The sequence below is a fragment of the Staurois parvus genome, unplaced genomic scaffold, assembly GCF_062004578.1.
Source record: "Staurois parvus isolate SC_StPar_1 unplaced genomic scaffold, SC_StPar_1.0 ptg000151l, whole genome shotgun sequence".
NCBI classification, from domain to species: domain Eukaryota; kingdom Metazoa; phylum Chordata; class Amphibia; order Anura; family Ranidae; genus Staurois; species Staurois parvus.
In genome coordinates, this window is record NW_028317947.1 from 13,117,244 (window position 1) to 13,140,637 (window position 23,394).

The window sequence follows — 23,394 nt, forward strand, 5'->3', positions numbered from 1 at the left end:
GGTTTTAAACAATAAACCTTAATTGCTACAATGTATGACCAAGCATCTAAAACTAGTTGAGTCCTTTCTATTGTTGGGGAACCACTTTTTGATCCAACAAAAAGATACACTTGGAAAGGTATCTGTTTAAGTGTAGAAAGGCGGAGAGGCAGCAGAAAAATAATTAGTCTAGGTCTCAAAATTGTGGGTTCCTTAGAAAGCTACATGTGGGTGTCGGCGAAACCTCTTTGATCTGCAGGTGTAACTACAGAAAAGAAGGACTGATGAAAGAAAAGGTGCAGAGGAGTGACATTATTTTCATTTTACTACCAATGAAGTCCAAATACTTAAATACATACAGTATGCTGTGTATTGCAAGCCATTTTACCTTAATTGATCACCCACTCCAAAACATTATTATATGTTTGTGTCTCAGAGTGGCAATCCTCAATAATGGATATGGAAAAAGCTTAGTGAAAAGATGGAAAGCTATGGAGCATTGAGTTCTTCCCTCCCAAAGCAATCATGCCAAAATGTAAGCTCTACTCACTAAATTGTGGTTAACATTTAGTTAATGGTTGTTGCTCTTAGAAGAATCTATGCCCTTTTTTGTTCTCGTTGTATACTGTGCCTGCAACATGTTGATGGTCTCATCCTACATACAATATCATCCCATTACTAACTGACATCTGAAATTCTTACTTTAACATTGTATTGTCTCCTTTGTTCTTACAATGCTGACTTTGATATTTTCTTGCTATGACAATATGACATCAAAAGTCTGTGATATCATAGTACTCATAGTACTCATCAAGACATCATTATATTGACTTCTGCATTGTCAATAACAGAAAAAAGAAACACCAGAGGGCACACTTTGAGTGTAGCATTAAAATCACATTTATTAATGAACTGAAAGACAAATGGCAACTTACATTTGTTTTGAAAATAATGCACTTATCATATGACTTCAGCCAGGCATGGTGGTTACACTCTTATCAGTAGCAGTAGTGGAGGATCCAGACCAGACAGTGGAGAGTTGGGTATGTCAGAGATGTCAGAAACCTCAGACAGTGTGATAACCAATGAGGAATAATGTTACATGCCGGAAGGTGTGAAGAGGGTGAAAGAGGTGTGGCTGTGTTTTGAGGTCACTCAACTTTTTTGTCAAGCCTGATCCTACCATCCAGATGCAGGTCTTAAATAGCTGGTTGGACTATAAGACCCAATTTAACTAGCAGCAATACTGATTATAAATGTCACCAAGGCACTATTTGGTATGCAAATGACTATATAAAATACTGATGCAGTTATAAAGGAAGTATTAAGTATTAATACTGAGACTGCTGTTGGGTTTTTAGATGTGATGTTGGCAGCCACAGCAGGCTCAAAGCTTTCACTCAACTGACACTGTATAGTATTCCCTTTCACTGCTTCCCCAGCAGCTACTTAACCATTTATGTAGAAAAAAGGGCCACCATCGGAGGGACAGTCCATACAGATGTAGGGGCTCGAGTGTCTCTAGGGGCCCCAACCAGGGTAGGGTTGCCACCTGTCTTCACACTCCCCTTAAATTGTAAGCTCCACTATTTCCTGGCAGACTGGCACTATGTGGGTGGTCCCACCAATCACTTGCACTCACACACAGCTGTAGGTCCCACCCTCCCCTGTTGTGAGGCCCTGCCCTGGAATGGTCCTGCTCAGTCGGTTAGGTCTGGAGGTCACACAGGGACGGGCTGTATGTGTGATGGCTTAGGCAGCTTATGGGGCCCCCGGGGTCCACACCGTTCTGCTCTTCTATATTGTGTAGGAGGAGCCACAGGGACCACACTGTGCTGCACTTATATTCTGTGTTTTGGGCCCTTGGGGCCACACTCTACTGCTTTCCTACATTGTACTCTGGAGCACCCAAGGGCCACATTCTGCTGCTCTACTGTACTGTGTTTTGGGGCCCTACACTGTGCTGCTTTTCTATGCATTGTCTGGGGGCCACACTGGATGCTAACAGTATATGGGGTGACACTAGGTTTACCACATGTGTGGGATTCACCTAGACAGTCCAGGTTTTCAATTGTGTCAAGGTTTCAGTCTGCTTGAAACCCAGACACCTTACTGTTCTGTGGGCGTACCAAAAGTGAGGCCTCCCTGTCACATCTGGACAGGAGGGTTGGCATTTATTAGAACCATTCACCTGTATTTTCCTGGGTTGGAGGACATGGAACTGAAGAAGGAAGAGGAAATGGGATGGAGGACATGGGACTGGAGGTGGAGGAGCACATGGGATGGAGGAGGAGAATGTGGAATGGAGGAAGAGGGCATGGGATAGAGGAGATGGGACTAGAGAAGGAGAATGTGGGATGGAGGAGGAGGAGGAGGACATGGGATGGAGGAGATGGGATAGAAGGAGGAAAACTTGCAATGAAGGAGGAAGAGGGCATGGGATGGAGGAGATGGGGCTGGAGAAGGAGAAGGAGGTGGACATGGGATGGAGGAGGAGGAAGACATGGGATGGGGGAAATGAGACTGGAAGAGGAGTCCATGGGATGGGAGAGAAGGGACTGGAGGAGGAGAACATGGGATGGAGGAGCAGGAGGACATGGAATTGGGGAACTGGGACTGGAGGAAGGCATAGAATTGAGGAAGAGGAGGACACAGTATGAACGAGATGGGATGGAGGAGCAGGAGGACATGGTGGGAGTGCCAAAGGAAGGGCCCTGGGGAATGTTGGTGGTCAGGGCCAGGGGTTGGCCAGGCCAAAAGCTGTGTAAGGGGCCCAAAAAATTCTGATGGCTGCCCTGTGTAGGAAGGTGAGGAGAGTGAAGGAGGAGAGGGCTATGACAAGCAAGGAGCTGTGTTAGTGAATTGACGTATCCTAGAGATGTAACATTTTTTTTAGAAAATGTAAATATAGTAAGCCAATACAAAATAATTCATGGAAAGAAAAAACTATAAGTAAGCATTTAAAATACTTGATCACTCTGCACATTTACCTGCAATTTTTTACATCGGTGACAGGATCTCTTTAAACTATGTTCCCTTTTGACACAGTATCAGATGCTAGCTGTCAGATCCAGCTGTTGCTGACAGCTCTGGACCCCACTAATGATCAGAAATCAATTATAGCAATTCCTGATCATGTGATCACTTTATCAGCTATGACCAGGGGCGGACTGACAACTCATGGGGCCCCCAGGCAATAGGGGATCATGGAGCTCCTCTGTCCTTGCCCAAACTCAAAAAAGCCTATGAAAAAGGTACCAAGGGCATTTCATGGGGCACCCTACTGACCCCAGGCCCTCGGGCAGTGCTAGAGTTTCCAAATGGTCAGTCCGCCCCTGGCTATGACATAGGGATCACATAGAAGCTGGAGATTCACACAATGAAAAAGAGCTTTCAGACTACAGATATCACTGCATAAACTGTAATAAAGAAGAAAACTACATACAGTATGTACAAAACCATTATACATTATAACTCATGTACAGGAAATATTTTTATGTATACATAAGGTCTGGGGTCGACAAGCTTTTATTCAGTTCAATAGGGTTTCGCAGTGCCCACCAAGTCCATGGGAATACAAAACCCACTTGAATCCTGTCAAATGTAGGACAGAAAGAGATCAACTGTAACTATGCTTTAGGATTGTCTCTATTTTAATGTAATAAGGTGGCACAGAATAACAGAAGTAACTTTTTTTTTCAGTTTATGAAGTTGTGATGACTTCTTCATGGAACCAAATGTTTTTTCTTGCTGTTGCACTCTCGGCTATCTTGCTGATAAGCTTTACAATGCATCATCCTGCAAAGGTAAGTACTAATCACTCAGACTGTTAAAGTACATCTAAAGAAGCCTGAATGATAGTCTAAAGAGTTCCCAAATCCTTTATGTTTCCTTGTGACTGGGAGCAGTTCCACAAGGGAGAGGAGACATCTCTGCATGTAGTTTGCAACAAACTGAGCTAACTTTCAGACGGTCTGAGAGTCCCTAGCCCATAAGGGGCTGTTGCTACTGATCTTCAGGGATTGACGTCTTTCAAGGAAAAGAAGTTGGGAATCCCATCATCCCTATTACCTTATCCAAGTTACATCCCCTAATAAAAAAACAAAAAACAAGCTCATGGACTGTTCACTGACTATTGGATGAAAGTATGGAAAATGAGTGTTGCCTGGCTGTGCGAAGCTTAGAGGGATCCAGAAACACTCAAGAAGGCAGCCCTACACATATATATTGCTTAATCCACCCTGCCCGCCCCATTGCAGACTATCATTACCCCAAAACCTTGAGCACTTTAAACTGGTATTTATAACCGTATTTATTTATTAATTCCAGAGATCAGATGCAGTCCCATATTCCAGCAATACAACTGTAAACCATGGAGAAGAAACTGCAACAGTTGCCAGCTTCTCATTAGAGGATGAAATTCAAGCTTCTCTCATCTTCAAAAACATTTCTGTCTTGATTCCTTCCATCACGTTCACCCACAAGGACCACACCACCAGTGCTAAGAAGAGCAGAGCCACCATACTGAACCCAAGAAAAAAGTACTGTGTTGGAGAGACGATAATTGTCCAGATTGAGATGTTTGACTATTTGGGTAACAGAAAATCATATGGAGGAGACTTCATAAGAGCTAGGATCTTTTCTCCAGATCTTCAAGCTGCAGCTTCTGGGAGAATTGAAGATTTTAACAATGGAACCTTTCACGTCTATTTCACTTTATTTTGGGAAGGAAAGGTTTTCTTCTCATTGGTCCTCTACCATCCAAGTGAGGCTGTTTCAGCATTGTGGAGAGCGAGGAACTGGGGCTATGACCTCATTTACTTCATAGGATTTTTTACGAATGGAACTCATCAAGTGAAGTCCAAATGTGGATTCCAAGTGAATACAAAGAAGGAAATATGTGAATATAGAAAGGAAGAATATCATGAGACATTTTACTGCGCTAAACCAGAATCTTTCCATTGTGGGTCTTTAATATACCTTCAGTCTTTCAACAGCGATCTCTCTTTTCTAAGCGCACTTGAAAAATCTCTCTTTGAAAGGTCAGTACATATCTGATAGAAACTGTTTTATTTTTTATCAACAAAAACAAGAAATCAATCAAATTCATTTTTTGTGGGACAACAGGGAAAGCAGCAGCACTCTGAAGTGGCATCAGTGGAATAAAATGAAAATTTTATTTTAAGCTGGATTACTCAAAATTGTACACAATTTACAAAATGTTACATAACCTTGGCCAGGGAATTTAAATCTGAACTCCAGGTATACAGCTAAATTCATATGTGAAAGGAGCTGTTTTATTTGCCAAATGATTAGTAATGTAACGATTAATACATATTAATATATTGACTTATTATTACAGCGGTGCATTCATTTGTGTCATTTATATCTGTCTGGAGTTCAGCTTTAACCCTTTTCTCTGTCAGAGCCATTTTTGTACACGTTTAAAAAGACTAGTTGAAGATTAGATAAACCCCCCAAACATTATATATTTTCTGAGAGCAGACACCCTGGAGAATAGACTAGTTGTTGCTCTAATTTTTTATTTCACACGCTATTAGCATAATGATTTATGAAATGCAAACTTTCAGTAAAAAAATACTCTAAAGTTAATTTTAGGGCACACAAACGCAATAAATTATCCAATTTTATAAACTATAAAAGATGAGGTTGAAATGAATAAAATGATACCAAATACTCCAAGGCTTATGCAGGCCACAGAGGGGTCGAAAATCAGCCGATTTTTCGACTGAAAAAAAAATCGGCTGATTTTCGCACCATTAGTGGGTTAATTGGTCAGCCATTTTTCAGGATTTTGGCACTTTTTTTATCAGTAAAGTTGGAAAAAAATTGGCCGATTTTCATGGCAATGATAGGCAAATTGGCCGATATTTTTACCAATAAAAAATCTGCACATGTGCCATGACCTGCAAGAAGAAGAAGAAGAAAAAGAAGAAGGAAAAGAAGAAAAAGAATAGGAATTCCAGTCCGCTATTATATTTGACATGAAAAAGTATCGCGGCTGCAACATTGTATCTATTTGTATCCGAATAAAAACATCTGTATCCAAAATGGATACAAATAGATACAATATTGCAACCGCTATACTTTTTCATGTCAAATATAATAGCGGAGCTCTCTGCAAGGGACAGAAGTAATTAAATGCCGGCTGTAGACGGGACAACAATCGGATGATTTTTTTTTTACCGTTGGTGGTAACGTCGCCATATTAAACAACCAATTTTTTTTTTTTTTTTTTAAACGGCCGGTTTTCAACCCGTCTATGGTTTGCATTAAAATTGTGTATGTCTGTGGAATGGCAACAAACTTCACTACCCTATGTTTTCCATAGGCAATGCTTTAAATAGCCCATCAGTTTAGAGTTATCCATAAATAATGAGCCTAGAATGATTGCTAGATGATGACTCCAACGTGTGCGACAATATATAAAATGTGTATCACAATTGACATTTTCATGAGTATGTTCATAAGTGGGGGGGGGGGGTTGATTCAAAAATGTTTTTGGGGGTTTAAGTGCACTGGAGTAACTTTATTGTTTTATACTTTTTTAAATGTTTTTTTCTAAACTTTATTTTTCATCATGTAGTAAACAAAAAGTCCCCTATGTGATGATTTATTTGGGGACAGGTTCTCTTTAATGAGACATCAGGGGTCTAAAAGACCCTTGATGTCTCACCTGCCCTCTTTATGTAGAAAAATTACTTATAATACAAAAGAGAAAAAATTCTTCTGAATTGTCATGAATTCCGAAAAAAGTACAATATTGATCTTTTTTTTCTAGAAGCAATATTGCTATTGAAATCCCCAAAAACTTTAAATCCATTGGTGTGTATTCATGTACAGGTGAGTAAGTCTTCACGTTTTACAAATATTTGACCCCAGGTGACAATCAGCTCATCCACCTGGCTGTCTTGAGAGTGTCCCTGAGCAAGGGATTCTGAGACATACTAATTCATTAGTCCCAGGGAAAACTAGGTGGGTATTGCACCTGACTGCCCTCTCCACTCTTTGTCCCAGGATGTATAGAAGTACTCACCCTGTCCTGTTCCTGTAGTTTAATGGGTTACAGCCAGGGGCGGACTGACCATTTGGAAACTCGGACGCTGCCCGAGGGCCCGGGGCCAATAGGGGGCCCCATGAGATGCCCCTAGTACCTTTTTCATAGGATTTTTTGTGTTTGGGCAAGGACAGAGGGGCCCCATGATCCCCTATTGCCTGGGGGCCCCATGAGTTGTCAGTCCGCCCCTGGTTACAGCTGCTTTTAGGCCTTATGCTGGGCTGACCCCTTTCCTGCTGACAAGCTGTCTCTCCTAAGTAAGCTATCCTGTCCAGCTTCAGCCTGTAGGCAGGCCTCCTCCTCTGTGGCCCTCTCCTAGGCTCCACACCAGCAGCACCTTCCTTCACTATATTTTCTATCCAACTCCCCTGCTGACCAGGTTCCCCTATTTAAGGGCTGTCCTAGCCACCATGCCAGGCCTGCTGCCTGAGGATTGGCCAGATTCCATCAAACATGCAAATCCATGCCTCCTCCCCTCCTCCAACCTCTTCTAGAAAGTGCCAGGAGTTTCTAGAAGGGTGGGAGGGCTCCATAATCCATGCCTCCTCCCCTCCTCCAACCTCTTCTAGAAAGTGCCAGGAGTTTTTAGAAGGGTGGGAGGGCTCCATAAGCCCTGACCTGTAGAGCTTTCCAGCCTAACCTGAAGTAACCTTATTGACTCTCTCCCAGGCTGACTCATACCCAGGCTTCTAGCAAGCCTCTAACTAAACACAAAAATCCTACCTAAACTAGAGAGCACTACAGGAAAAACTCTTTTTTTTTACCCTACACTTTTGTATTTCCATCTTTCCTCAAGGGACCCACGAGAATCAGTCATGTTTGGGCTTATACAAGAAACTGAACATTTAATCTTCAAATATTTTCATTATGCAGATTTACCTATGAAAGATTCATATTAACTCCCTTATTTATATTTATTTCTTTTTCTGAGGATGAGACTATAGTCAGAAGTAAGGTGCCACCAAATGTCTCGCAGGTAATAACCTGAACTTGAGACAATGACACCTGATGTTTTCTAGCTCCTAGATAATCATAACACAGTTCTCAAAAATTCCTCTAAACTACGGAGGTGTGTTATTTTTGTAGTGCTACAGCTGTAGGGGCTGCTGATTTCTACTGACTATTCCTCCCCCCACTGACACCAACAATGGGGCACTATTCCTCCCCCCACTGACACCAATGATGGGGCAATACTCCTCCCACTGAGACCAATGATGGGGCACGATTCTTCCCACTGACACCAATGATGGGGCACTATTCCTCCCACTTACACCAATGATGGGGCACGTTTCTTCCCACTGACACCAATGATGGGGCACGTTTCTTCCCACTGACACCAATGATGGGGCACTATTCCTCCCACTGACACTAATGATGGGGCACGATTCTTCCCACTGACACCAATGATGGGGCACTATTCCTCCCACTGACACCAATGATGGGGCACTATTTCGCTCCATAAGACACACTTGGGGGGGAAATGTCTGTGCGGCTTATGGATTGGCCGGCCTAGTATTCCCACCGCCGTTGTATGTCCGCAGTCTCTGGTCATCTCCTGTACTGTGTCCGCAGTCTCTGGTCATCTCCTGCACTGTGTCCGCATTTGTACATAGTTTTTTTTTTTAAACTATAGTCCGGCTCTCCAACGGTCAGAGGGACAGTGAACTGGCCCCCTGTTTAAAAAGTTTGAGGACCCCTGGTCTAGGCATTGTCTTTTTGAGGTTTATTGCTGAAGAACTTGTAACAGGAGAGGGCATTAGGGGGGACACTCCAAACATGTAACACATAGCAGTTGGAGGACAATCTTCTCCTTTGGTATGTGCTAGTATTGACAATGCTAGAACCCCTCACAGCTGAAGACTATGAGGTAACTTTCTGAATAAGCTGACACTTCACAGCTGAAGACCATGAATCAAGGTTCTTCAGCATCTAATAGTGAATAGTGGACAGTATGAGCCCTCACAGTTGAAGACCATGAGCTAATTCTTTACCAAGCTAGGGCCTCACAGCTGGGGACCATAAAGCAAATCTCCTTGGCATAAATGCTTCTTCTCAGTACTGGTAGAATACTGGACAGTCTAGGGCCACAAAGCTGAAGGCCATGAGGCAGGTCTTGTGGATGTCTGAGTATCTTGCGCCAAGTAATCAGTAGCCAGTGCAGATTCCCATTTCCAATAATGCACTTATGCTGAGAATCATTCTGAGGGCCAAAGATTCTGATATTTTTTGCTATACTTTGCCAGGATTCTATGGTAGTGAGCCCTTGTAGAAATCCAGCCTGGGGTTCCCCAGGGCACGAAGTCTAAGCCCCGGTTTGCTTCTTCACCAAGGCCCCTGATGGTGGGGTTGGGCTTGCAGCAAATTGGAACCAGTTTGCGGTCCCCATGTATGTCCGCAAGTGAAAACAGTAGACAAAGCCAGGGTCAATACACAGAATAAAAGGAATACAAGGCAAACCAGGAGCAAAGAGAAACTAGGAAGTTGCTCAGGCAACTGGAGTTGCATCAAGCATGTCTATGTGGCACCCTCTAGTGTGCTACTAGGGTAGTGTAGGTACATTTATTGTGTATGACTCCTGGTAACTGTGTGAGTCTGTAATTAGGTTGGGTTACTGCAGGTCAGGCTGGATGACTTAATAAGTTGGGACTCTATTACCTCCACCTGGTTCTGGAGGACCATGGAACCTTCCAGAAGCCAGTGGGTGGAAGGGGTGGGGACCTAATTTGCATGTTTATGGGAGTCTAACCAATCTCAGATTTGGAGCCCTGGTAGAGTGGTGAGACCAACCCATAAATATGGTAGAGTCAGGCTGGTAGGGGAGTCAGGTGGAAGAAGGAGTGCTGAGGAGGCTATCGGTGGCCTGGAAGGGGTCCCCTAGGTCTAGCGGGGATGGCCTCTGGGCTAGCTCAGGAAGATCCACTTATCTTCATGGTATGAACAGGATCAAGGCTTTGGAGCAGTGGGAGCAAAGAGGACAGAGTGAGTACATCAGCACACCTGGGGATTCATAAGGAAAGACTGCCACGTGTAGCAAGCTTTCAAAGGACAGCATTGTGCTTAACCCTTTATCCTTGTCCTGAGAGATCTTCAGAGCAGCCAGGAGGGCTGGTATTGTCTGCAGATTGTGGAGCTAGGAACAGTTCTACAGGGAAGAGGAGATACACTATATTGCCAAAAGTATTGAGACACCCCTCCAAATCATTGGATTCAGGTGTTCCAATCACCTCCATGGCCACAGGTGTATAAAATCAAGCACCTAGGCATGCAGACTGCTACTACCAACATTGGTGAAAGAATAGGTCGCTCTCAGAAGCTGAATGAATTCAAGCCTGGTACCGTGACAGGTTGTCACCTGTGCACAGTCCATCTGTGAAATTTCCTGGCTACTAAATATTTGACGGTCAACTGTTAGTGGTATTATAACAAAGTGGAATCAACTGGGAACAACAGCAACTCAACTAGGAAGTGGTAGGCCATGTAAAATGACAGAGCGAGGTCAATAGTTGAAGACCTACAAACTTCATGTGACCTTCAGATTAGCACAACAACAGTGCATAGAGAGCTTCATGGAATGGGTTTCCATGGCCGAGCAGCTGCATCCAAGCCTTACATCACCAAGTGCAATGCAAAGCGTCGGATGCAGGGGGATTATGGTGTAGAGTTTTTTTTCAGGGGTTTGGCTTGACCCCTTGGTTCCAGTGAAGGGAACTCTTAAAACAGGAAGAAGGGTCACCCGCACACCGGAGGATAGATGAATATAGTGTGTATTTATTGACCCATAGGACACACAAAACACCAGGACATGAATACAGGACTTGTTAACGCGTTTCACACGATCTTGTGCTTAATCACAACAAAGAAAACAACAAAAGTGCTGTCTTATATAGGTATTAGTTAATAAAGAACACCTGTCCTAATCAGCACTCCAGAATCCTGAGGGTACGCCTACTAATACATTGTAACAAGACATATCAAACCATTGTATCAAAAGTAGTGATCTCAAAGAACAACAAAAAAGGAAGAAAATAAAAAAGAAAAATGAAGTAAAATAAAAAGATAAACAAAGAAGGAGAAACAAAATGGATAAATATAATTGTGAAAAAATTAATATGAAAGAATTTTAAATGAAAAATAGAATACAAAACACAGATAAAAGTGAGTAAATATCCCAAGAAGATATGGGCTAAGAAGCCACATTAGTAAATGATTAAAATGCGTTAACAAGTCCTGTATTCATGTCCTGGTGTTTTGTGTGTCCTATGGATCAATAAATACACACTATATTCAACTATCCTCCAGTGTGCGGCTGACCCTTCTTCCTGTTGCATCATATGTGGTGGCGAGCCAGAGCCTGCACCTGTTGTGGATTGATCTGGATTGTTTGCCTGAGCGGTATACCTTTTGTTCAAGGGAACTCTTAAGGCGTCAGCATACCAAGATGTTTTGGACAATTTCATACTCCCTGTGGGAACAATTTGGGGATGGATCCTTCAATGTCCAACATGGCTGCGTACTAGTGCACAAATCAAGCTCCATAGAGACATGGATGAGTGAGTTTGGGGTGGAGGAACTTGACTGGCCTGCACAGAGTCCTCATCTCAAGCCGACAAAACACCTTTGGGATGAATTAGAATGGAGACTGTGAGCCAGGCCTCCTCCCCCAACATCAGTGCCTGACCTCACAAATGTACTTCTGGAAGCATGGTCAAACCTTCCCATAGACACCCTCCTAAACCTTGTGGATGGCCTTCCCAGAGAGTTGAAGCTGTTATAGCCGCAAAGGGTGGGGCCAACTCAATATGGAACCCTACGGACTAAGACTGGGGGAATATTAAAGTTCATGTGCGTGTAAAGGCAGGCGACCAATACTTTTGGCAATATAATATACAGTGGGGATCGAAAGTTTGGGCACCCCAGCTAAAAATTTGTATTAATGTGCATAAAGAAGCCAAGGAAAGATGGAAAAATCTCCAAAAGGCATCAAATTACAGATTAGACATTCTTATAATATGTCAACAAAAGTTAGATTTTATTTCCATCATTTACACTTTCAAAATAACCGAAAACAAAAAAATGGCATCTGCAAAGGTTTGGGCACCCTGCAGAGTTAATATCTAGTACTGCCCCCTTTGCAAGTATCACAGCTTGTAAACGCTTTTTGTAGCCAGCCAAGAGTCTTTCAATTCTTGTTTGAGGTATCTTTGCCCATTCTTCCTTACAAAAGTCTTCCAGTTCTTTGAGATTTCTGGGCTGTCTGTCACGCACTGCTCTTTTAAGGTCTATCCATAGATTTTCAATTATGTTGAGGTCAGGAGATTGTGAAGGCCATGGCAAAACCTTCAGTTTACGCCTCTTGATGTAATCCCCTGTGGATTTCGTGGTGTGTTTAGGATCATTATCCATTTGTAGAAGCCATCCTCTCTTTAACTTCAGCTTTTTCACAGATGGCATCAAGTTACCATCCAAAATTCGCTGAAATGTTATTGAATCCATTTTTCCTTCTACTCGTGAGATGTTCCCTGTGCCACTGGATGCAACACAACCCCAAAGCATGATTGATCCAACCCCATGCTTAACAGTTGGACAGAGGTTCTTTTCATTAAATTCTGTGCCCCTTCTTCTCCAAACGTACCTTTGCTCATTCCGGCCAAAAAGTTAAATTTTAACCTTATCGGTCCACAGAACTTGTTTCCAAAATGCATCAGGCTTGTCTATATGTTCATTTGCAAAGTTCAAACGATGATTTTTGTGTTGAGGACGTAGAAGAGGTTTTCTTCTGATGACTCTTCCATGAAGACCATATTTGTACAAGTATCTCTTTATAGTGGAATAGTGTACCACAACTCCAGTGTCTGCCAGATCTTTCTGGAGGGATCCTGCAGTCAAACGTGGGTTTTGAATTGTTTTTCTCACAATCCTGCGAGCTGTTCTGTCTGATATTTTTCTTGGTCTTTCAGATCTTGCTTTAACTTCCACTGTTCCTGATGACTGCCATTTCTTAATTACATTCCGAACAAAGGATATTGACATCTGAAAACGCTTTGCTATCTTCTTATAGCCTTCTCCAGCTTTGTGAGCGTCAACTATTTTCAGTTTCAGTTTTCTAGACAACTGCTTAGAAGAACCCATGGTGCTGATTGTTGGGGCAAGGTCAGATGAGTCTGGGCATTTAAAACCTTTGAGATTGACATCACCTGGTCTTCCCAGACGATGATTGAGAACAATCCATGACACTGGCAGGTCTCAGCTTTGCAAAGGGGGCAGTGCATGCTATAAATTCTGCAGGGTGCCCAAACTTTTGCAGACGCCATTTTTTTGTTTTCGGTTATTTTGAAAGTGTAAATGATGGAAATAAAATCTAACTTTTGTTGACATATTATAAGAATGTCTAATCTGTAATTTGATGCCTTTTGGAGATTTTTCCATCTTTCCTTGGCTTCTTTATGCACATTAATACAAATTTTTAGCTGGGGTGCTCAAACTTTCGATCCCCACTGTATCTATGTATGTAGTTACAGCAAGCTAAGCTACCTTTCAGAGGGGGCTGAGAGTCCCTAGTCCCTAGGAGCAGTTGCTACTGATCTGCAAAGACTGGCTTTCAAGGAAAATCCAGGATCTGTTTCTATAAATAAGAAGGAAGTTATTATTATTATTACAGGTACTTATATAGTGCCGTCCATTTACGCAGCACTTTACACACACATATATATATATTGTACATTCATATCAGTCCCTAACCCTCAAGGGGTGTACAATCTAAGGTCCCCAACTCACATTCATACATACATATACTAGGGCCAATTTAGACAAGAGCCAATTAACCTACCAGCATGCCTTTGGAGTTTGGGAGGAAAACGGAGAACCCAGAGGAAACCCACGCAGGCACAAGGAGAACATGCACACTCCAAGCAGGTGGTGCCATGGTTGGTATTTGAACCAACGACCCTAGTGTTGTCCCTTTGCATTGATTCAGTCAAGTTGGGCATCCCATAATCTCTATTACCCTATCCAAGTTATTTCCCCTAATAAAATAACGAAACCCAAGCTCATGGACTGTTCACTGACTATGAATGCAAGTGTGGAAAATGTGTGTTGCCTGGCTGTTTGAAGCTTAGGGGGACCTAGAAACACAGCAGCCCTCAAGAGGGTAGCACTGCATCTATATATATAGAGTAGCAGACTGGGAGGTGGACAAGTAGTGATAGAAGGGTAAGAGAAATAAATCCACAGTAGAGCAGACGACACCAATAGGTGAACACAGAAGCAGCACAGGTGAATAGAATCACAGGTCTAGCCGAACCATTGCATTACGGGGGTAAGGATTTCACATGCAGGAAACTGCAGATTAAACTGTGACACATTGAACTGGACTCAGAACCAAAGACCAGGAACCCCTTCCTGCCCGGCCTATTGTACGATGACGGCTGAGTGGGAACCCTACTATCCTGGGAGGACATCATATGACATCCCCCCAGGATTGCGCCATGACAGATCACTACATCGGCCCGCTGCCAATGTCATGTGATCGCTGTGACCAATCACAGCAGATCACATGACAGTTGTAAACAATGAATGGCTTCTTTTCATGCCATTTACGGCTTACAACTGTAACCATCACTCTCAGTCTGCGGACACGTAGGTTATTGTCCAATGGGCTGAAAAATCTCTATGCAGGGTGAGGCTGGGAGTGTTACTGTCATATACAGTGGCAGGTCAGACACACCGTGGTTGTGATAAACTAAAATAGATTGTAAGGTGTGTGGCTAGTTTAACTCCTACTCCCGGGACCTAGTCATCCCATAGACCGTGGACAATTATATATAGATGTTACTTATTTCTGTACTCCCATTGCTGTAGTCTGCAGTCTTCAATGCCCCATGTTGATAATTATTACCTTTCCTTCCAGGATACTCGTGGCAAATATTAAAAATTATTTTAATCAGGGCTGGGGCAAGGGGTGGGCAGGAGGGGCGGCTGCCTTGGGCACTGTGGTATCATGTGAGGTGGGGAGGCACCACAAGGAGATTGGGGGGAGGGGTTTTGTGTTGGGAGGGGGAGGCAGGGGGTAAGAATTATTTTAGGAAGGGAAATTTAAGAAGGTGTGCCAGGATTGGTGACTTGGAGAGATTTGTGTTGGGAGAAGAATTGTTTTTTTCTAGGGGGGGACTTGTACCAGTAGGGATGATTGGGAGGTAATAGGAGCAATTGGGGGGGGGGGGGTGCTAGGATGGGGGATTGGGAGAGAGGAATTTGTGATGGGGGGGATTTGGAGTGGGGGGAGAGGATTTGTGCTAATAGGAGAAATTGGGGGGGTGCTAGGATGGGGGATTGGGAGAGAGGAATTTGTGATGGGAGGGTGGATTTGGAGCAGAGGGAGAGGATTTGTGCTCGGAGGGGGAATTTGAGGGGTTCAAGGAGGAGGAATTTTTTTTTCGGGCGGGGAGGATTTGTGCTGGGGCATATGGGAAGAGGGAGGATTTGTGCTGGGGGGGCACGAAGAACATATTTATAAACCCTGTAGCAGGTAGGACAGATCCACCAATTTTTATTTCTGCTTTTCTATTTGCACAGAATCTCCTCCTCCACCTCTAGAACAATGCAAGATTGGGATGGTACCTCCATTTCCCAGCGGATCTGGGGAAGAGGATTTGTGCTCAGAGGGGAGGTTTGAGGGGTTCAAGGAGGAGGATGTTTTTTTGGGGTGGGAGGATTTGTGCTGGGGGGGGGGAGAACATATTTATAAATCCTGTGGCAGGTAGGACAGATCACCAGTTTTTATTTCTACTTCTATTTTCACAGAATCACCTCCTCCACCTCTAGAACAATGCAAGATTGGGATGGTACCTCCATTTCCCAGCGGATTTGTGTTACAGAATCAATGGAGACCCGTGTTCTGCCACATCGCCAACTTCACACTCCATGAACAAATGTACGCCTGTTTAAATGACAAGATGATATATCTCATGGGGGACTCTACTGTACGACAATGGTATCTGTACTTAGAAAAAACATTTAAAGGTAAAACTATTATTTCATGCAGCTGCTCAGAAACAATTGAGAACTGTCCGTGATTTTTTTTTTTATTTGCACTAAAATACAATTTTTCAGGAGAAGATTTAGGGGTGTGTCCGCTCCTTCAAGGTCCAAGCAGTACTAATATACACTGAGCACTAATCATCTCATGCAGTTGCTCAAAAATAAAATTTTTTAAATGTGTAACTTTAAAAAGCAGAAATCTGCCTAGTGAAATCAGTGAAAAGTAACTACAATTGAATGAGCCGGGCCCTCTGTTCCTTCTTGTACCAAATTGTATTGTAACTGTAATGTCTGCCTTCATTTTGTAAAGCGCTGAGCAAACTATTGGTGCTATATAAATCCTGTATAATAATAATGCCTGTAGTTGAGTTTTTCATATCACCATTGCTTTGTGTACCATCTTAAAAAAAGAACACCTTCAATAGTGCATTCTACAGCATTTACTGTTTTGACATTATGCAAAAAATGACCACTATTGTTCTATGCATTGACCTCCACTATTGTTCTATGCATTGACCTCCACTATTGTTCTATGCATTGACCTCCACTATTGTTCTATGCATTGACCTCCACTATTGTTCTATGCATTGACCTCCACTATTGTTCTATGCATTGACCTTCACTATTCTTCTATGCATTGACCTCCAGTATTCTTCTATGCATTGACCTCCACTATTCTTCTATGCATTGACCTCCACTATTCTTCTAAGCATTGACCTCCAGTATTCTTCTATGCATTGATCTCCACTATTGTTCTATGCATTGACCTCCACTATTGTTCTATGCATTGACCTCCACTATTGTTCTATACATTGACCTCCACTATTGTTCTATGCATTGACCTTCACTATTCTTCTATGCATTGACCTCCACTATTCTTCTATGCATTGACCTCCACTATTCTTCTATGCATTGACCTCCACTATTCTTCTAAGCATTGACCTCCAGTATTCTTCTATGCATTGACCTCCACTATTCTTCTATGCATTGACCTCCACTATTCTTCTATGCATTGACCTCCACTATTCTTCTATGCATTGACCTCCACTATTGTTCTATGCACTGACCTCCACTATTCTTCTATGCATTGAATTCCACTATTGTCCTGTGCATTGACCTCCACTATTATTCTATGCATTGACCTCTACTATTCTTCTAGGCATTGACCTCCAGTATTCTTCTATGCATTGACCTCCATAGGCCCAGTCAGTCTGAACAGTGTGGTCACTTGCTGACTTGTTACTGTCCAAAGGCAGCTTAAAATGATACTAAAGGTTCAGCTTTAAAAAAATATAACAAACATGTCAATGCTTTTGAACAGAGCAACCCCCATCTTCCTCTTCTCAGGTCCCCCGCCGGTGTTCCTGGTCCCTCCCCCCTGCTGAGTGCCCCCAGAGCAAGTTGCTTGCTCTGGGGACACTTGTGCGTGCTTGCTCCCGAGCCACCTTTTTCCCTAAAACACACAGAGCATGGCTCGGCCCGGCCCCCGATCCCTCCTTATTGGCTGTGATTGACAGTCAATGGCTCCCACTGCCAATGAGGAGGGAGAGACCCGGGAGAGTCACTACTCTCATGCACATTGCTGGATCAGAATTGGGCTTGGTTATGTATTAGGGGGCTGAGGGGGATGCTGCACACAGAACGTTTTTTACCTACATGCATTGAATACATTAAAATAAAAAACCTTCAGCCTTTACAAGCACTTTAACTCTTCTAGAAGACACAGAAGTTGGATCCAACACTATTTTACTTCAGAAAAGTGAAATACAAAAGAAGTTTTTTCAGTCCTTTGAAATGTACGAAGATATTGACTGTCTGTGGGCTCTGTCTGTGAGAAGAACGAAGGCCTCATTCACATCTGAGCATCCTGTAGTCCACAGTTCCAAAACATGCTCAACATCAAAAATCCCAAGGTTGCCAGTTGTGCCTGTTCACACGACCGGCATAGTGTTGCTTGAAGCTTGTAGCTTGAAAAAGTACACAAGCTTCTTGTGAGCTACAAGTGTCACACATTTGTAGCCTCAATAGACTTCAGTGAAAGTGCTTGAAAAACACAGAAACTCACCAAAATATAAAAATAAAATAAAAAACGCAAAATGCACATATTGATCAATTTGTTTCTGGCTTTCAAATTGCCCAAAAAAATGCTCAAACCTCAGACAGGAGTAACCTAATACAGTTTAATACAAAAACAACAACTTAAGAAATACATATAGGTGGGACAGAATATTCACCTTTAATCCAGAGCCATCCCTCGCAGTAAGGTCTTGTTTAGACTAGTGGTTGGAGGGGAGCAAAAATGTGCGGTTGAGTCATGTTTTTGCGACTCGCCAACTGACCCCCCTTAGGCTCCATTCACATCTGAGCGAAGCATTTTTGTGCATTTTTTTGCGCATTTTGTCGCACGTTTCTATGTACATTTGAAAACATTTGTGCACGATTTGTTCAGGCGTTTTTTTAACCCCTGAATATGGGGTTAACATGTAACCTATTACGAAAGGTGAACTTTGATCCTTTAAACTAATATAGAAGAAATTGTGTTCCAAAAGGAAAGCACTTGTTTTGTTCATTAAAGTTTTCAGCTGATGGTCTACATTGTTGCCCTGTTTGCACAGACACTAAAACAACAAGGATACCATCAATGTTCAAACACAGTTTAATTAATGCACTTTTTTGTATTTTTTTAAACCAGGATTGAAACGATTTGATCTACATCGGCCAGGATTGGAGTCAATGGTGCTATCAGTTGATCTGCAGAGGAACATCAGGCTACAGTGGAAGAAGCACAGCCATCCAATTGTTGCAAGTCGGTTTTACTTAGTAAAAGATGATTTTTATGTAAGTGAGCAAATAGACTATCTGGATGGAGGTCCACACTATGTCATCGTTATCTGCCTGGGCCAACACTTCAGACCTTTCCCCATCCACCTCTTCATCAAAAGAGTTATTAGCGTGCGTAAAGCTTTGCAACGTCTCTTCTTGCGGAGTCCGGACACAAAGGTTATCATTAAAGCAGAGAACACCAGAGAGACGAGTATAGCTGCCGAGAGATTCAGTGACTTCCATGGCTACATTCAGTATCTTATAGTGAAGGACATCTTCAGGGATCTTCAGGTTGGTGTGGTCGATGCTTGGGACATGACCACAGCCTACAATACAGATAATGTTCATCCTCCAGAAAATGTTGTCCAAGACCAAATACATATGTTTTTAACTTATATTTGCTAGTTTAGAGCAGTTGGTGATTGAAACCATAAAAATAGGAGAACGACTGGAACAGAAGGACACAGGTTACTTCCCAACAATACTTGAAATATAACTACTAATAATACTTGATAAAACTCTCAGGGCAGTGTTGAATACTAGCTTGGTTGGCAACTAAACTGAAAAGCTGAAGAAGAAGGAATTACTCCTATGGCATTTTTTGGTTCAGGGTTAGGATGCTGAAAGCAAATGAACATAAAACTTTGCAGTCTTTGACTATAAACTTTAATAAAGACTAAACCTCCACAACCCCCTAAATATACATAACAGACACTTATACTTGATGAGCAAATTGTATGCCCCCCCTAAATTCCAGAAAAAAAACACGGCTATATATGATATTCGGTCCTGCTGACTGAGCTAAAAGTCCAGCTTATAAGTTAATGCCCAAACCTGAAAAGTTTAGTCCAAACCCAGTCCAAACCTGGGTTCCATCCAATTTGAGAGTTCATCCCTAGTCCAAAGAGTTTGTATTTGTTATCTATAGAGAAAGGTGGAGTATCTGGCTGCATATCCCCAATATTAAATTCAAGCGCAAATTACCCCCTTTGTTATCTATGAAATAGTTTTTATTATAGAAGATGAATTTTAAATACTTTGTCTTGCTTCAGGAACCAAAGTTCCAAGCAAATATCCCTGGTGAAGAGGACAGTTTTTGCCTAAAGACACATTGACTATACCGCTCTACACACAATAAACATATCTGTGATTGAGGTTGACTTGCCTGCCTTTTGTCATCGACCTTTCTCCACTCCAGCATGAAGCTGAGGGCTCATTGAATTGACTTCTAAATTCACTTTTGTCACATTTATTATGTAGTTAGTATACCGAAGCGTGGATATGTAGAGCAAGCTACCTGGTTCTTTCTCAAGACTTGATGGTATCTTCACGTCTATTCATAGCAATATAAAGCTAACAGGAGTTCTAGCCTTTCCCCTACCCTACATAAAGGCATTTTTATGTCTATCTGCATTGCTGTGGGAGAGTTTCCCATAATTTCTATCTAGTGAAATCATTGTCTTTATACCAGTAAGTAAAAGGAAATCTCTGGATAGGATAATATTGTAGTAAAACCTGAAAATGGTCTGAAATCTTGATCCTTTTCCGATCTATCAAAATGAAAAAAAAAAAATAAAAAATGTGGCTTGACATAAACTCTAACCTCTATGTGATAAGATTACTCAGCATTCAAGCTACTTCAGCTGCATAATTATCACTCATGGAAAAAGGCAGAAACTACCCATAATTGGTACCCAAGGAGAAAGGCAGAAATTGCCTTAATCAAGAAGGATGTCTTTGGTCTCCACTCCAGCTTGTCCCTATGCAAAGTCAGAAGAGGTTCCTTGCAGGATAAGGCTGCTCTTTCAAATGCTCCAATCATTGTTGACTGCAGAAGTCTTACTGCCAATTGTCCATGCCTAGTCTAGCAGGATGCCACAGCAAGACGTCTGATTGCTCCTCAATGGTTGATGAATGCCACCGCAGTGGTTGAATCTGGATCTGAGGACCTTCCAGGAATACGGATCAATGTTGTGCATCCCAGCTATAAGCTGTAAGCTACTTCAGTAGCAAAATTAGCACCCAAACCGAAAAGGCCAAAGTTGACCTACTGCCCTTTCTGCACTCCCTTCTTGCTAAAGCATCCAAAATGTCTGCCTTTTCAGCACACCCATTGGCCTGGCCCAGCCTAGAGATGCCTGCATATAGCTGCAGCAGTTTTCAGGCCCCTTCCATATACTGTGTCTATTGGGGTGACCAAAGCCTTCTGGTACTGTTAAAATTTGGGCACTGCCAGCCCTCTCCTACTAACCCATCACTGTGATGAGCTGCTTTACTGGCCAATTAGACTGTTAGAGATGTGGGCGGGGCAGGCAATAGTCAAGTTTTTGCTGTCCACAGATTTCATTTTATATATGCCAGACAAGCATTATATATTGTTAATTCACTGATTTATGTAGACAGGTACTAAAGTCAGAAGTTAAATGTCATCCACAGGTATATTTCTGTATAAAGTGGTTATGACACTGGCAAATCACGTAAAAAAAAAGTACGTTTCTGTTTCTTTTGAGAAGTAACTGTTTAGGTCTGATTTTTTATGATTTGCTACTATTTGATAATTAATTTAAATGTATTTAAAATGGATCTAAACTCAAGAACAAAAAATGTAAGAAGGTTTAGAGGAAATGACAGCAGACGGGTTGTCTGCCTGACATTGAAAGCTCTAAAAGGAATATACATACATCAAAGAAGTATGTTTAATCTCTCATAAAAGCTAAAATATTAGTTGCAGAGAGATGAACACGCTACCTTCTTGTAGGGCATTCTGTGCGCTACATCGGCACTAAAAATCATATTTGTGGTTTAGTCAGAAGGTCAGGAAAATGCAGGAAATGGTTAGGTGGCGCTGGATGGCGACAGTCAGATGGTGTTTGGTACTGTCGCGATCGGACTGATGCGCTGGTGTCGGAAATCCAATCCCTGACTTAGTGTTTCAAGCCGGTCTTGGCCCAATTGAACTTGGGCAGGTCAACAGGTCAACATCCAGAACATCCTGTGGGCAGGTACAGGCCCAGCCCAATTGGTCGAGGACTAATGTCCCGCCTACGTCCATTACCCCATAAAAGGAGTAACCGGGCATTGGGACATTTGCTATTCGTACGGAGCTGGTTCGATCGACCAACGGATTGCTGATTCTCTGACTTGCTCCAGTCGCAGGGTAAATCCTGGTAAAGTTTTACTTCTGTCTTTTATTCCCTTTTATTTTATAGTGAATAGTCATTTGTGTGTCTTCTTGTATTTTTTGTATTGTTTGTAACCTTTTATATTTTGTACATATTTTATGCACTGCCCACTTTGGGAAATTAAATCTTAAAATTAATTACTGAATTCTGTCTATTTAAGCACGTGCTCATATTTTCGGAGAGATTAGACTGGAGAGATCAGATTAGATCAGATTAGATTGTATTGTATTTTAGTGCCTTTAAATGCTCGGTCAAGCTCATTGCCAATCTGTATGCAATTGCACTGTGTGTGGGCAGATTGTGTGCAGATTGAAAAGGTAACAGATTGGCCAGAAGGAGATCTGTGTGTGTGTGGTGTCCCAGCAGACCATTCTGCGGATAAACTGTTGGGTGGTGGCAGGCTACCTTTTGTGGTGTGTCTGGTGGAGGGGGGTGCGTGGACAGTGGAAGGGTAATTAACACCGGGGTTCAAGTTGTAGGTAGCTGGAGGGACCTTAGAAGGGTGTGTAATTACTAAGCTGCTCCTCAACTCTAGTCAGTGCACCAGATTGTATATAAGATTTGTATCTGCCAGTGTGTGGTCGACCAGCTGGATTGGAGTGAAGTCTCCATCTGGTGGTGGCCAAAGGTAGTGTGGGCTGTGAAAAGGTATCATGGCTGATCTTTTATACGGTTTTATATTTATTTATTTATTACAGGTACTTATATAGCACTGTCAATTTGCACAGCGCTTTACATACATATTGTACATTCACATCAGTCCCTAACCCTCATGGGTTGTACAATCTAAGGTCCCTAACTCACATTCATACATACACATACTAGGGACAATTTAGACAGGAGCCAATTAACCTACCGGCATGTCTTTGGCGTGTGGGAGGAAACCGGAGTACCTGGAGGAAATCCACCCAGGCACAGGGAGAACATGCAAACTCCAGGCAGGTGGTGCCATGGCTGGGATTCAAACCAACGACCCTAGTACTGCCAGGCGGAAGTGCTAACCATTTAGCCACTGTGCTGCCCTTTATATATTTAAAGTTAGGTCCCCTTTATTCCCTCTTTACCCCCTGTCAGAGCCGCACATGGTTAGCTAGTCCCTGTGGGCGTGGCGTGTGGGTGGATCCATGACAATTATATATTGTTAATTCACTGATTTATGTAGACAGGTACTAAAGTCAGAAGCAAAATGTCATCCTCAGGTATATTTCTGTATAAAGTGGTTATGACACTGGCAAATCACGTAAAAAAAATGCATGTTTCTGTTTCTTTGAGAAGTAACTGTTTAGGTCTGATTTT

At 42.4% G+C, this 23,394-nt stretch overlaps 2 protein-coding genes across 2 annotated transcripts in view; both read left to right on the forward strand.

The window, feature by feature from the left end:
* Window positions 1-959: 959 nt before the first annotated feature.
* The window catches only part of LOC149464494 (NXPE family member 2-like), a 190,114-nt gene continuing 167,679 nt past the window's right edge, over window positions 960-23,394 (forward strand). Inside the window, exons 1-2 of the mRNA XM_089674703.1 lie at window positions 960-1,022; window positions 4,309-5,021. Coding sequence (XP_089530829.1) covers window positions 960-1,022; window positions 4,309-5,021 — 776 coding nt within the window. The remainder of the gene's footprint in view (window positions 1,023-4,308; window positions 5,022-23,394) is intronic.
* On the forward strand, window positions 15,864-22,235 carry LOC149464495 (NXPE family member 2-like). Its single transcript, XM_089674471.1, has 2 exons — window positions 15,864-16,075; window positions 18,786-22,235. The coding sequence occupies exons 1-2, from the start codon at window positions 15,895-15,897 to the stop codon at window positions 19,319-19,321; spliced, it is 717 nt and encodes a 238-aa protein (XP_089530597.1). The 5' UTR covers window positions 15,864-15,894; the 3' UTR covers window positions 19,322-22,235.